At 52.6% G+C, this 14,636-nt stretch overlaps 1 protein-coding gene and 1 pseudogene across 1 annotated transcript; both read left to right on the top strand.

Moving 5' to 3' along the window:
- The first annotated feature begins 1,503 nt into the window (after positions 1–1,503).
- On the top strand, positions 1,504–5,129 carry LOC129564059 (protein EOLA1-like; annotated as a pseudogene).
- Positions 5,130–6,566: 1,437 nt separating this feature from the next.
- Positions 6,567–7,361, top strand: LOC129564061 (melanoma-associated antigen 10-like). Its single transcript, XM_088833850.1, has one exon. It carries the CDS (start codon positions 6,567–6,569, stop codon positions 7,359–7,361), a length of 795 nt encoding a protein of 264 aa, XP_088689976.1.
- Positions 7,362–14,636: the final 7,275 nt, after the last annotated feature.

The raw sequence follows: 14,636 nt of genomic DNA, 5'->3' as shown, positions 1-14,636 counted from the left end.
GAGTCTGTCCCATCTCTCCCCACTCACTTCCGGGGCATTGCTGGCCATGGTGGGCTTGGGCTTCCTCTTCATCCGGAGTTGTCCTGTGTGCCTGTCTGTCTCTAAATGTGTCCTTTGTATGGGCACAGACATTCTGTTAGAGGAGGGTCCATCCTAATGAGCTCACTGGACCTCTATCAGCTCTGTGAAGACCTTTCCTTTGTCTCTAAGGTCACGCCGAGGTACTTGGGAATGAGACTCCAGCACCTGAACTTGAGGGGACACGATGTGACTCCTCACACCCTACACACACTCTGAGGTAGAAACACACTGGAAAGTTCCAAGGATGGAAGGATGGCCATCATAGCTACTGGGAGTGAATATAGGGGCAAGGAGAGCAGGCTGCCATGGTAGGAACCAGATCATGTGGGACCTCATTGGCCTGTGAGAACTGTGGGTCTGTTGTGCTTGGGGAAGGGAAGGCCCAGGAGGCTCTAGGCTGGGTGCCTCTGGGACCATGTCCCCATCCTCATAGTTACATGGAAACATAGGCTTCTGCTAGAGGTGCTGAGAATCTACAGAGGTTCAGGCCTGCAGCTCTGCTCCCCTGCCTTCACCCCACTCCAGTAAACAGGGAACCCCTCCAGGTACAAGGAAAGAAGTGAGGAAGGAGGTGTATGCGGTCAGGTCCCCTGCAGTCATGGGCTATCTCTCTATCCCTGGCACCTGCTCAGCCGTGGAAAGATGTGAGAGTAACCTGGTGGGTTATTTGAAGTTTGAATTCTGTAATCCCTGCATGGTGCCATTCCAGGCCCTGGCAATGACATGGAATGCACCTGTCCCAGTAGTTCCTGCTCTCCTTCGTTCTTTCTCTAGGCTCTAGGTGGGGCTGGGGTGTGGGAAGGGCTGCAAAGAACGTGGTTCCCAAATGCATGGGGAAAACACCTGGCAGGGCCATCCAGGGCCAAGGCCAGATTGGTTTGCACGGATCTGTGCTCAGCAGGCCTGGGCTAAGATGGGGGCTTTGCAGAGCATGGGCAGGGATGGGGCCAGGGAGTTGAGAGGTGGGGTGGGGGCAGTGGTGGGGCAGGGGGAAGCCAAGCCCAGGACTGTGCCTGTCTGTGCTGGGAGGGGACCAAAGCCCAGCCACTGGGCTGTGAAGCCAGGGGGCTTGCCCTCCCTCCTCAGTGCACCCAGGGTTTCAGGGCCCTCTGTCTTGGAACTCACCACGTGCCTCTCTCCCACTGTTCCGCCCTCCTTCCTGACCTCCCCACAGACTGCATGTGATTGACGGGTCCTCTGGATTGCCAACCCCTGTCAACGGACAGTGTGGAGATGGATGGAGGGAGCCAGCCCTCTGTGACCCGCACCCCCCCATTCTGTGTCAGCAGGCTTGGAGAATGCTCAGACTCGTGGACCTGATGTCTGGCCCAGGGCTGTGAGCTTGGAGGCTGCTGTGTCAGGCTCCTGGCCTTTGTGGTTCTGTGTTTCCGCACCCACGTGAGGTCCTGGGAGCCCTGGGAGATGAAGTTTGACTGTCTGTCCTTCCGACAGCCTTACGGTGTCAAGACCGTGGAGATGTGGTGGCTGCCCATGCTATGTGGACCCAGCACTGTACCGTGGCTGTCCACAGCGGGCACTGGGACTGGGAGGACATGGACTGGCAAGAGCTGCTGGAGCAGAGGCTGGGGATGAGCCCTGCCCAGATCCAGGCCTTGCTGCGGGATAGGGAAAAGTTCTGCCACGGAGTGATCGCCGGCATGTGACGTCCTGCCCTCACTGCCCGCATGGCCCCTGGTGCTGCCCTAGATCTCAGCCAGCTTGTGGTCACTTGTTTTCTGTTGAACCGGTTGGTAGGGGGAGGAGGGTTGGGCCTGAGGTTTCTTCAGAGGGGCAGCAAGTGTCCCTGCGCTGGGAAATGGTGGTCTGAGGTGCCTGACCCTCACTCTGGTCCTCAGTCCCCATTTTTGCTCTGACTGGCAGAGGCATATCCGGGTCTGCATGTGGTACTTGCCTCTGTGTGTGTGTGTGTGTGTGTGTGCGCCCAGCAGAGACCATGAGAGGTAGCACAGCACCCAGCGTGGGTTCCCCACCCCCACTGCCTGCAGCCGGGCCTGAGCAAGTCCCCTGACTCCCCAGGGTTGAGGCTCCACAGCAACTCCTGTCTGCTGGTGAATCACTTGGGAACCTGATGTTTGCAGGCTCCCCACCAGGGCCTTCCTATTCTGTCCCTGCAGCCTGCAGTGGGCAGACTGAGAGCTCCCCAAGGCCTGATGGGTTCATGGAGCACCAGGCCCCTCCCTTTAATTTTGCTCCCTCCCTCGCTTGGCCTTACCCGAGTTCCCTTTGCTGAGGTGAGCCAGCCTGCAGTGCTCAGCCAGAGGACCCAGTTCACCCCGGGTCTCCTCTATGATGCAGTCTTAGTCTCTAGCACGCATGACTTTGAATCACCTTGTTCTCCTTCTGTGTCCTGTCTTTGCACACACGTCTTGTGAACTGGGGTCACTTTGCTGTGCCCAGAAATGCTAGATTGTGATGAGGTGGAGGAGCTGGAGAATCAAGCCATGCTGCCCGACCTGCGACGGAAGTACCTGACTGCGCTCGCCGACCCTCACTGGCTTCTACAGCCCGTCCTGGGGAGGGTCAGGAAGGATATCTTCCAGGTGGACATCCCCAAGCACCTGATACCATCCGGTCGCCACCATTCCCTGGACATGCTCGTCTGGTTTGGTCTGAATTGGTTCCACCCTGCGGTGAGCTGCCCACTTGGTGCGGGGCCAGGGACCTGGACTCCAGACTCAGCAACAGTCTCCAGGTCTTTACCCTTACAAAAAGATGTCACCACTCATTTTGGCCCTGCTGGGTCTGGGTGCTTGAGAGAAATGTGTTGTTAGGAAACCGGTTAGTGTTTTTCCCTCTCTGTGCTGGTCCAAACTCCCCCATGTTGGAACAGTGTCCAGGGGACAATGGGGGAATGCTGGGGGTGAGGCTGAGTGTCAGCAGCTGGCTAGACCTCCTCCAGCACATAGCGAGGCCCACAGGCCCAGAAACTGGCCGTGGTTTGTCCTTGCATGTGACCCTTGCCCTGCTGTAAAGTGTACCTTGGCTCAAAAAGCATGTGTTGGACACGGTGCCTGGCTGCTCCGTATCCAAAGTTAGGCTCCTAAATACAGCTGTCAGGGCAGAGCGACAAGGGCTGGTGCTCACCTTGTGGAAACTTGTACTTGTCTTTGGGTTTAAAGTCATGTTTTTGCAAGGCCCTTGGTGGGTGGGGTGACCCTGCTTTCCGGTGGGCCTCTTGGGGATGCCCCTGGATGAGGAGCTGGAGAGGCTCAGCTGCTGATCAGAAACTTGTGGCATCATCGGCGGACCCAGCAGGAGCCCATTCTGCTTCAGGGTGCATGACTCTTGGAAGGTGACACCCCCATGGTCAGGAGCCAGACTGGGTCTTCTGCTGTGTGGCAAGCAAGGCACAGGGACCAGCCCATCCTGGGCTGGCCTCAGAGCATGGCTCGGCAGCCAACTCTTGGCCGAACGTGTGAAATGCTGATGCTTCAGATGAAAAGGTTCTGTGGGGACCAGACTGAGGCCTGCCTGGGGCATGGGTTTCCAGTCTCATTTGGCTCACCCATTGCCGTGAGTAGCATAGACAGACAGAAAGAACACAGACTCGCTGTTCTCATTCGATACTTTATTTAATCCCATGGAGTTCTGCTGTACTTTATTAGAGCTAGAAATAGATTTTTTTTTTTTTTGATACAAGAGAGTGCTTTTGAGTGTCCCTAGGGACTTGGCAACCCACTCCAGTGTTCTTGCCTGGAGAATCCCAGGGACTGGGGAGCCTGGTGGGCTGCCGTCTATGGGGTTGCACAGAGTCGGATAAGACTGAAGTGACTTAGCAGCAGCAGCAGCAGGGACCTGGCAGCTCAAGGATTGGAACTGTCCTTGAACTGCTTACAGAGGGCGCACTTGTAAACTAAGGAATCCTCTTGCTCCTCATCCACCTCAGGTGCCTCATTTGGGGCCACAACTGAAACGACCACCATCACGATGGAATAATAGGTGTTGTACATAGTCATCACTGAACCATAACCTGGGTACTCTGTGGGGCTCTAGGGCAGTTCGCCTGTGCCGTCCCTTCCCGCAGTAGCTGGGGGTACGGACGTGGCATTGCTGGACATGGCCTCTCCACTGGGCCCACCCTGCTCGCTGGGGAGATGATTTGCCCTGGCCCACCCAGCTACACTGCCCATAGACCAAAGGCCACAGAACACAAATGAGCACCGGCCAGGGGTTCTGTGAGCTATTGGGGTTCCTTTCTGGGCCTTCTTGTCAGCCTCTTGGGTGGACTCATTGTGGTGGAATTTAGGAGAGCGTCTGGTCACCACAGCTTGCTTCTTTCTCTTCTGGGTCGCTGTTGCACTGGTGGCGGGCTAAGCAGTTGTTCTGGGGTCACCTTTCCTCCAGATGTTCTTCAGGAGGAGAGGCTTGTCTCTCTGAAACTTGGAGTTCTGTTAGATCTGAAAGGATATGAATCACTTTAGCCATTGTGTGGGAGAATAGCAGTTCCTCGCCACCCTTCTCTGCACCACGTCCGGACCTTGCCTAAATATGGAGATAAGGTCTCTTCATTCCTGGCAGCTTATGAGGCCCTAGTGAGTGTGCTCCCTAGAGCTCCCTCAGGGCCAGCCTCGCTTGAGGTGTTACTGGCCCTCCCTGACCTCAAGTGGCCCCTCGGGGTCTGGAGTCAACCCTGTGGATCCTTTCTAAGGGGGTTGGTGGAACATGATAGGTCCTGCTTTCTCCTCTTTCCTTAACCATCCTCTCACAAGAAAAATAGTCCTCCTGGGAAGTGAAACCTGTCCAGCACTCAGCTCGTCTAGTCTAGTCTCCCCAGAAGGGCTTTCTACATTACCATCATCCTCTTCTTCCCCACAGAGTGACCCGAAGGGTGAATTTTCCTGAACCCATTCAGGTTCAGTTCGCAGATGAAAGTCTTGATGCTGTCTGTCTCGAAGATCCTGTCTGCGCCTCTGCACTGGAGGTCCTCCGCCTGGAAGAGATCTGCTTCGATGACCACTGTGTCTCCCTCGTCGTTCCAGTGCACAGAGGTGAAGGCCGCATCCTCCACTATCACCCAGAGATTCTAGGGAAGGACAGCCTGAGGACGGCATTGATCTCATCCTCCTTGGCCGTTTCTGGGTTTGGGCCCGGTGGGGGCAGGTTGTCTTGGGAGCCTGGATCTGGCCTCTCGGGTTGGTCACCCTGCTTCTCCAAAGTCGCCCCTGAGAATTCACATTTGCATCCAGGGAGGAATCATGGCGGTACCCTGCTGCAGTCTCCCCATCAGTTGATGGGGCCAGTGGGTCAAAAAGTGCCTCGTAAAAAGCCAATCTACCTCAGGAGCATTCTCTATCCAAGCAGTGAATGCTCAGGGCAGAAGGGCCTCAGACCAGGCTCTCAGTGTCCAATACTGTCTGGAGATTCTAAAATCTAGGGCGTGGGCCAGGCAGCCAATTAAGTGGTCCGCTTCCTTACTTGTTTCATGATGTCACAGAGGTGATATGGAGAGGCAGCCCTGGCCCAGTGTAGGGGAGGGGGGAAGGGGATGGAAATGGGATCCACAGCTTATCTCTTATCAGAAAGTGCAGAAAAGTATGTTTCAGGTTGCCTGTAAAGGCTTCCATCTGCTGCCAGGTGCCTTGTTTCAGGGGGCCAGGCCTTGGATGGGTTGACAAACGTGCCTCTGGCTCCACTCCCCTCCCTACCAATGGGCAGGCCTGCGGCTGGCTTCTGCTGAAAGGTCAGGCCCTGGTGAGTCCTGGCACGGCTACCACTGAGAAAGACCCCAGGCGTCAGATGGGCCCTTGACGACTGTTGCTTCCAGAAGATGGGGTCCATAGCAGGCTGATGAGCCTACCCTGAGCTGGTGGTTCTACCCCTCCACCCCCTGTAACCAGCCTTGCCCCTCTTGTGGCTGTGGTCTCTTTCAGCTTGTACTGCCAATGGTAGGTCCTACTCAGATGGCCCCAAAGTCAAGTCCCGATGGGACTACCAACCCCAGATCTGGGGGGACCTCACAGAGTCAATCCCTCCTACCAGCACAGAAGGCCTATGTCTGTGCCACACTCTACCCCTGAGGTGCCCCCTACATTTGACTCACAGGGTCTCCAGGAAGAAGGAGGTGAAGGCGGAGGTCTGAAGTCTGTGTTCTAAGGTCACAGGAGTGCCAGGAGTCAAGGTGAGGTGGGGGTCCTGAGTGTGCACAGGGGCTCCCCATCCCAGAACAGAGGGGACCTCAAAAGGCCCTAATCTTCCCACTTTGTCAGCCCCAGAACCTCGGGCTGTACTGGATGCACCCTGAGCCAGAATTTCCCTTCCTCATTTGACAGCGGACTGACCACCAAGGAGGAGCGCCCCTGTAACGCCCAAGAGCAGCCCTCAAGGAAGACCAGTAAGCGGCCTCAGTCGGAGCCACCTGTGGCGCATTTCAAAACTGAGACCATTTACACACCCTCTTTTTCCCAGGTCAGTGGTCTCCATTTCCCACCTGCCAAACCCCCACTGGGCACAAGACCCCAATCATCATGCCTGTGGTCCCGACGAATGAGCTCTGCACTCCTGAGGAAGACCTTCAGGGCCAAGTCCAGGCCCAGGACCCAGCGGAGGTGCAGCTTCTGGGGGCTGAGGCGGAGGCTGCCTCAACCCCTCTGGCCTCCTCCCCTCCAGTCTCATCTTCCTCGGCTGCCGTGGATGCAGAGATCTTGTTCAAGCAGGCTCTGAGTGTGATGACGACTCAACTACTGGAGTTCCTGCTCCTCAAGTATGGCACCAAGGAGCCGATTTTCCAGGCTGAAATGCTGAATACGGTCCTCAGGGATAACCAGGCCCACTTCCCCGTGGTCTTCCGTAAAGCCACGCAGTGCCTGCAGCTGGTCTTTGGCCTGGATTTGAAAGAGGTGGACCCCAGAGAGCACATCTATGCCATGGTCCCCACCCTGGGCCTCACCCTCAATGAGATGCAGAGGGATGGGCAGAGTATGCCAAAGGCTGGCCTCCTGGTGACGGCCCTGAGCCTGATTCTCCTAGAAGGGGACCGGGTCCCTGAGGAGAAGGTCTGGGGAGCACTTAGCAGGATGGGGGTATTTGCTGGGATAGAGCACGGCATCTATGGGGAGCCCAAGGAGCTGCTGACCCAAGTGTGGGTGCGGGCGGGGTACCTGCAGTACCGGCAGGTGCCTCACAGCCACCCTGCTCGTTACGAGTTCCTGTGGGGTCCCCGGGCCTATGCGGAGACCAGCAAGCAGCAAGTCAAGGACTACCTGCGCAGGGTCAATGGCAGGGGTCCCAGGTTCTTCCCACCCCGGTGTGCAGAGGTGTGAGGCAGGAGGAAGAGGGGCCCTGAGCCTGAGCAGCAGCCAGGCTCCTTTCAGGCCCACATCCAGCAGCTTGTCCTGGGGGTAGGAAGGGAGGCTGAGCCTTCCCTGTGTGTTTGAAGAGGGAGCATTCAGCCTTAGTCGTGACGGCCTGGGCCAGTTGGGGGAACTGGTGTGTAGCATCTTTGGCTTCCTGTTCTCTACAGTGACATGGAGATCCACTTCTGCTTCCTTTAGAAATTTTTCAAATGTTGTTCCTTTTAATTGGAGGCTTAATGAGCTTCAGTGTCTCACCATGTCAGTAACGTTGATCACAGTGTGTTTGTGCTTACCCAGGTCAAGAACAAGAGTTTTGCTGTTTCTCAAAAGTGATTGCAAACACTTTCATTTTATTTTGTGACCCTGAACAAGATTCCATGGACTTGGAATATAACTATTTTGGAAATATGATATTACTTAGTAAGAATTAATAAATAAAATGTATTTGAGCTGAGTTCCTCTATAATTCTTGTCTGTGCTTTTATAGAGCTAAACTATCTCTGTTCAGTTGGGTTTTTCAAGTTATTATTTAAGAAAGTATAAAAAGCCTGATCCGACTTAATAAGTGCCCTTCTCTGGCTCATTTATTCCACCGACCTTCGTGGAGCCTCTCCTCTGGGGAAGGCCCTGTATTAGCAGTGGGGACACTAGGAGAAGCAGGACACCCCAGCACCTAGATTGATGATCTAAGAGCTGCAGTCACATGGCGAACGTGGAGAAATATCCCCTAGTTCCACAGAACAGGGCAATCAGGGGCAGGGTCCAGGAGGAGCGCTTGAGTGTCGGTGCCTGAGCCAGGGTGGTTTGGGCCTTTGGAAGCTGGGTTCATTCTGTGGGAGGTGATTGTGATGAGGGTGGATGGTGGCAGCAGCCAGAGTTATACACAGTGTCTTATGGGTGAGAAGAAAATCTGAAATGGGACATACACATTAGAAGATCCTCTTCTATCCTAGATAAATTTCCTGGGGCAGGAAGGGAAGTTACACTATGGTCAGGAACAGTTAGACACCTGTTTATGCTGCTTGACCTAGGTATACCAAAATTTCTCAAAATGGGGAGGGGTGAGTGGACTTTGGTTTGCTGTACAATCTACTCAGTCTTGGAGAATGTAGTTGAAGACGGCTTGGTAAGCACCCCCAAACTTTTGGTAGGATTTTAATGGAGTGTCTTCTTTGAAACTGGTGTCTGTGCACTTAACCTAAAGGATCAGCTTATCCAGGCGGTCAGACCCTAAAAGCATAGATTAGGAGGGGTTATGGAAACCGCAGTGGCAAAATCTTTGCTGAACTTGAAATCACACACCTCAGAACCCTCCTTGGAGGTGAAGAGTTCTGCACTGTGCATATCCTAGCTGGATTTTATAAGAAAACTCCCACTGTTCTTGTCCTCTCACTGTCGCTTGTCTGATACCTGCTCTTTACGAAGCTCCTGGCTGTCGGGGAGCCTAAGGGCACCTGTGCAGGTGCTCAGGCAAGTTCCATTGTGTGGAGACAGCCGCGACTCCCATTGGGAGACTGTGTCTGGCATCAGGAGGCAGGGGCATATCCTCAGCTCGCTGAGACTGTGGGAATGCATCACTGAAGAGGGAAGGGCAGAAAGAGCACTGGAAGGAGCCTGGGAGACCCCTCCCTGACATTCCCAAGAGCCTTGGAAACTAAATCAGATCTTGCATTTGAAAGTGCCAGCACAGAGGGGTGACTAGAAACAGTTGGAGTTTCAAGGCACCTTTGGCTTTCTCAAAAACTCCTCAACACATGACTGGAATTGTCTTCTTCCCAAGCTATACCTACCGACTGCTGTCTGCTGAGCCCCGAGTACACTGCAGGGCAGGGGAGACTCCAGGTCCTTGTTCTCATCTCTTCTCCCTCTGCTTCCTGGAAGCTGTCTGCAGGGAACATGGGATCCTAGATAAACCTCCAACAGTTTGGGAATAAATACATGATCAACTCACCAACTTAAATACAAAGACAGGGAAAAAAAAAACACTTTTCATATAAATAACAAAAGCACATCATTTGGGGAAAAAGCATCCCATTTGTGCTGATATCTGGGGTGGCGTGGAAAGATATTCTGGATGAAGGTGGTGCCACATCCATGGTGCTGAGGTCCCAAGAAGCAGGAAAGACTCCTGCCTGCCTGACTGATGGAAGCTCTGTCCAGGCGCCATCCATTCAGGGCCAAGGTTAGGACCTGGGTTCCTCCCAGTGGCAGATTTCGCGAGTCAGCAGTGAGTGGTTGTGTGGAGTGACATCTTAATTCCCTGCCCAGGAATTGAACCTGGGTAGCCTGGGTGAGAGCCAGGAATCTTAGCCAGGAGACTAGCAAGGGCTAGAGGCTGAAAGCTATTTTGTCATGGATCATTGCTTCCAGTGAAAAATGCATTTATCACAGAGGCAGAAACTGCAAATGCAGGTGCAAAGTGTATCATTAGAAACATAGCACAACAAGTGGGAGAGCACATAAAGAAATGGTTTAGTTGAGACAGAAGCAAGGCAGAGATGCAATCCTGGTGAGAAAGAGTGTGGATGTCACACCTGGTGAGCAGGAGCACAGTCAAGAGGCGGTAGAGTCATTTATATAAGGCAGTCCTTCTGGATTTTTGTCTTCCTTCAGGCCAATTATCTGGTTTCTTTTCCACACCTGACCTACCCTGGGACACTCCCCTGCAATCATACACACACCCTTCAGCCAAGATGGATCTCGAAGTGAAGGTTTCTGTGCAGAGCAAGATTCATTATGGTCTGGCATTATCGCTTGACTTTTGACCAACAAGAAGCCTTTTTTTTTTCACATGTCTGGTGTCTCCCTTGTCCCAAAAGATGCGGGACTGGAGATCCCTTCATCCTTTACTCAAACAAGTTTTTGACCTTTTTTGTCCTTGCGATGACTGCTACCTTTGGCTATTTATAAGAGACGAACACTGGCTATTTACGCTGTCTCTATTGTTTTATTCATTTCAGAGAGCAAACAGGAGGCTGATTGTAAGTGCCTCAACTGTAGCAAACTATCCCTTGTCACAGGGGTTACTAACATTTGTAAGTATTCAGCCTGAAGCCCCTTCCTTGTGCCCCATGCAATGCATACATGAGGACCGTTGAACATGTCTAACTTGGAGTCCATCCAGCCATACTCCTCTGCCTTACTGTGTGATGCATAAATACTTTAATCATAATAGTAGTGGTAAATGCTTACTCATTCTGTTCCGTTTATTCGCTGGGACAAGAAGATGATGTGAATTGCCAAAATAACCATCAGGGCACAGAAGCCTTGAGATATAGCTTTGTGATTGAGTCCAACACAAATTTACTTGGGGGTCACACTCCTGGAATTTCTGACAGGGCAGAGATCGCCCCTGCCCTTGACTTCAAACTCTAAAGGCTAAGTCGTTATGTCTAACTTGCCTTTCATTCTGTTGTTCACTTCTGGCGCCATTTCAGAGCATGGTGGTCATAATAATTTTCAGAAAACAGACATCTAAAGGGAAGACCCTGCAGAGATCAACCTAATCCAGGTGAGGCGATCAGGTCGCTGTATCCTCCCCACACGGATCCCGTGAGTAGTCTCTCACATCAAGCTGACCCCAAGGAGGCAGTCCCCTTCAGTGGAGGGCAATTTTGGAGAAGACTTTTGCTCTGAGTCCTCATCCACCAACACCGGTGGGCCTGGGCAAAAGAGTGGGCTAGTGACAAAGAGGAGATCTGGGTGGCACCACAGCATTCACTATAAGCCGCCCCTCCCAACACTGACATAATTCCCTTCATCTGGAGAGATCACCTCATCTGAGGACAGCTCCTTGAGGATTCTGGTTGGTTTCCTCTCCTCCTAAAGAAGCTCAGAAAGAAAGACTGGACAAATGTTGGGCGCTCACAGTTGCAGCAGCAGCTGCACCACAACTGATGTTCACTCTCTCTTGCCTGAGATCCGTTCTAAATCCCCTGCACTCTCAGCCAGGACCTTAGCCATTACCAGTGGCTTCCCTGTTGAAGTAATACAGACTTTGTCTTTCAGGGTTCTGAAGCCCTGGACCCGATGCCCTTCTTAGACCCTTGCTCTTGGACTTGTCGATTCATCACTGAGACACAAGAGAAGACTATTGTCTTCACCACATGAACACAAGACACATCACTTGGCTGTTGGAGATGTTTCCTCGCTGATCCCCCTGTGCCAGAGTAACCCACACTCTCCTTGGGATCAAAGTCAGCTCTGCCTGCCAGGATGGGAACAGTTCTCTGTGTGTTCTGGTCCCCTAGCAGGAGAAGCCCAAAGTGCCCAGGTGGCAACCATGACTCATAGGTCAGTAGGACTGCTATCGTGTCTCCTGGGGGAAACTTCTTGCTTTGGAAACAGCCTGTCATGTGTCACCACTGTCAATAGGATAACCAGTAGCCACATGAGGCTGGGTATTGTGAACTCAAATGTGCTTAGTGTGTCCCAGGGCCTGGCCTTCTACCTTAACATAATGTGAAGTCAAATGTAAATAGCTGCTGCTGCTGCTGCTGCGTCACTTCAGTCGTGTCCGACTCTGTGTGACCCCATAGACAGAAGCCCACCAGGGTCCCCTGTCCCCGGGATTCTCCAGGCAAGAACACTGGAGTGGGTTGCCATTTCCTTCTCCAATGTGTGAAAGTGAAAAGTGAAAGTGAAGTCGCTCAGTCGTGTCCGACCCTTAGCGACCCCACGGACTGCAGCCTACCAGGCTCCTCCATCCATGGGATTTTCCAGGCAAGAGTACTGGAGTGGCTCGCCATTGCCTTCTCCGATGTAAATAGCTAGATGTGGCTAAAGTGGACAGTCCTGCTGTGGAATTATAGAACCTATTTTTGGGAGATCAGAAGTCAAGTTCCCTGTGGGTCACTGGGAGTGATTGTAGGTGGGGTCATGGGTCTGTGGCAGTGGTGATCAGTGGGGTCATTCTACCCTCTGGTTCAAGGACGATGTATCTTACCTTGCGGGGGAACTAAGGATGACAGATGTGGAGGGTGTCCGGTCCCTGGAGGGTGACACCCCAGCACCATGGGCTCTCATATCCCAGTGTGCACATCACATGTGCTTTGTAGAGGTGATTCCATTGCTCCAGAAGACCAGCAGCTTCTGGAAGGTGGAGGCTGAGATAGCAACTTTGGATCTCATGGGCACTTGCCCTCTGAGCCTCTGGTATGCTATTAGAGGGTCTCTTGGTCCTGGATGGTTTTGTGAAATATTCTGTGACACTCAGTCCTGCATTCTGTGAACCCTCAAATAGAGGCACCAGACAAGGCACTGAAAGCAGGAAAGAGAAACCCACATCTAGAATGTGTGCCTATCAAATTCAGCAAAGATAGACCTCTCCTCCTTCAAGGATGGAATTGAGATATTGTGATCAACTCACCATTAGTAGCTCAATGGTCTTCTTGAGGAACAGTATGACACTGAGGATTCAGCAGTAGTCTGTGATGAAAATAATATAACTTTATATAGAGAAATGTTTATATGGAATTTAATATGTATAGAATTATATACTTATATACATACACACAATTATATATATACTATAGAAAAGCTACCACATCAGGATGGGTAAGCTGGGCAGAGTCATGGTATAGTCAAGAACTGTACCCTGAGTGGGCAATGCACACATGGTAGATAATCACCACTGCAGATGTTCTTCAAGGAAGAAGGGGTCTGAGCCCCATGCTGGGCAACTAGCCTGTAGGTTATGCACTGAGACATCATGCCCACAAAACATTTGGGTTTGAAGGGAAGCAGGTCTTACTCTCAAGAGAGTAAACAGCTTTAGCATCTAGAGACTCCACTCTTCTAGTACATACGGAAAATCTCACCCACTCCAAGGTTCTCTGTGGATGCGGTAATTTGAAAGAGCCTGCCTGAGACCCACCTGCTTATCTCTGAGAACTCCTGGAGAGGCAGTATGTAAATGGAGCTCACCCTGGCACGGAGCTACTGGTGGCAGCCATGTGAGGGCACTCGTTCTACCAAAGGACATGGGTGCTGGCAAGTGCCATTTTGAAATCTCCCCTCTCACTTATTAGCAAGACATCTCAGTCCCACCAGGCAGCTTGTCGGCATCAGTACTGGGAAGACTCAGACCAAACATAGGTAAGCATGGCCACAGGCCCACCCACCAGCAGGCCATTTGCATTAGGACCCTCAGAGTCCCCCACCTACACAGGACCTGGCTCTGCCACCAGGGTGCCCAGGATGGTGCTCCACCCACCAGTGTGCCCACACAAGCCCGGGGACCCTCAGCTCTGTAGCCAGAGGTCCAAGCCCTGACCCATCCACCAGTGGGCTGGCACCAACTTCAGCAAACCAAGGCTTGCAGTCAGAAACCCTGGGACCAGCTCCACCTACCAGATGGCTGGCACCCATTCCAGGAACACATGCACTGTAGCCAGGGTCGCCAGGATTGGGCTGCACCCAACAGTGAGAAGGAAGCAGTCCACTGTAGCCCTACAGCTGGCCATGTCCGGTCCAAGCCCACCCACTATCAGGCCAGCAGCAGACCCAGGACCCCATAGGAGCTGGATTTCCAGACGAGAAGGAGGAGACTTGATTCAGGATACACTGGACCCTGAAACCAGCTGTGTCAGGAATGAGCCCCACACAACAGCAGGCTAGCACTAGATCTGGGAATCCTTGACCATGTAACCATCCACCCCAAAGCACTGTTCCACCCACCAGTGGGCCGGCACTAGACTTGGGGCCACCCAGGTCTCAGCAGCCAGACATCTCATGACCCAGCCACACCCACCAGTGATCATCAGCCTCTGCACAAGGCAAGGTCTGGAAATCAAGCAGACCAGGGGTCAGCAACGCCTACCAGGCTGCCCAAACCACTTAGCCTGCCTCAAGAGAGGGGACCACGCAGTCCCCACAGTGGCAACACTAGAGCATATATCTCTGGTGACAAGAGGGAAGGGGGCTGCTGGGATACATAGGCTGTCTCCTTCCAAAGACCACTACTCCAAGATCAAGAAATAAAGCAACCTGCTAACGATATAGAGATAAAAATAACCAATTAGGAAAAATGAGGGAACAGAAGAATATGTTCCAATTGAAAGAATGAGATAAACCCCAGGAGAAAAGCAAAGTGAAAGGGAGAAAACAATTTACCAAATACAGAGTTCAAGGCAATGATCCTAAAGATGCTGAAAGCATTTGAAAGAAGAATAGATGGATATAGTGAGAAGTTACATAGTGAAAGTAGGGAAAACCAACAGACCATTCAGGTATGACCTAAAT

This window comes from Moschus berezovskii, chromosome X (assembly GCF_049115385.1).
Source record: "Moschus berezovskii isolate FMDL1 chromosome X, NW_MosBer_1.0, whole genome shotgun sequence".
Classification (NCBI taxonomy): domain Eukaryota; kingdom Metazoa; phylum Chordata; class Mammalia; order Artiodactyla; family Moschidae; genus Moschus; species Moschus berezovskii.
Note: the sequence above shows the minus strand (reverse complement) of the source record. Positions and strands in the feature narration are given on the sequence as shown.

Excerpts from the sequence above, each read along its gene's own strand:
- LOC129564061 (XM_088833850.1), top strand. The coding sequence starts at position 6,567 with ATGCCTGTGGTCCCGACGAATGAGCTCTGCACTCCTGAGGAAGACCTT.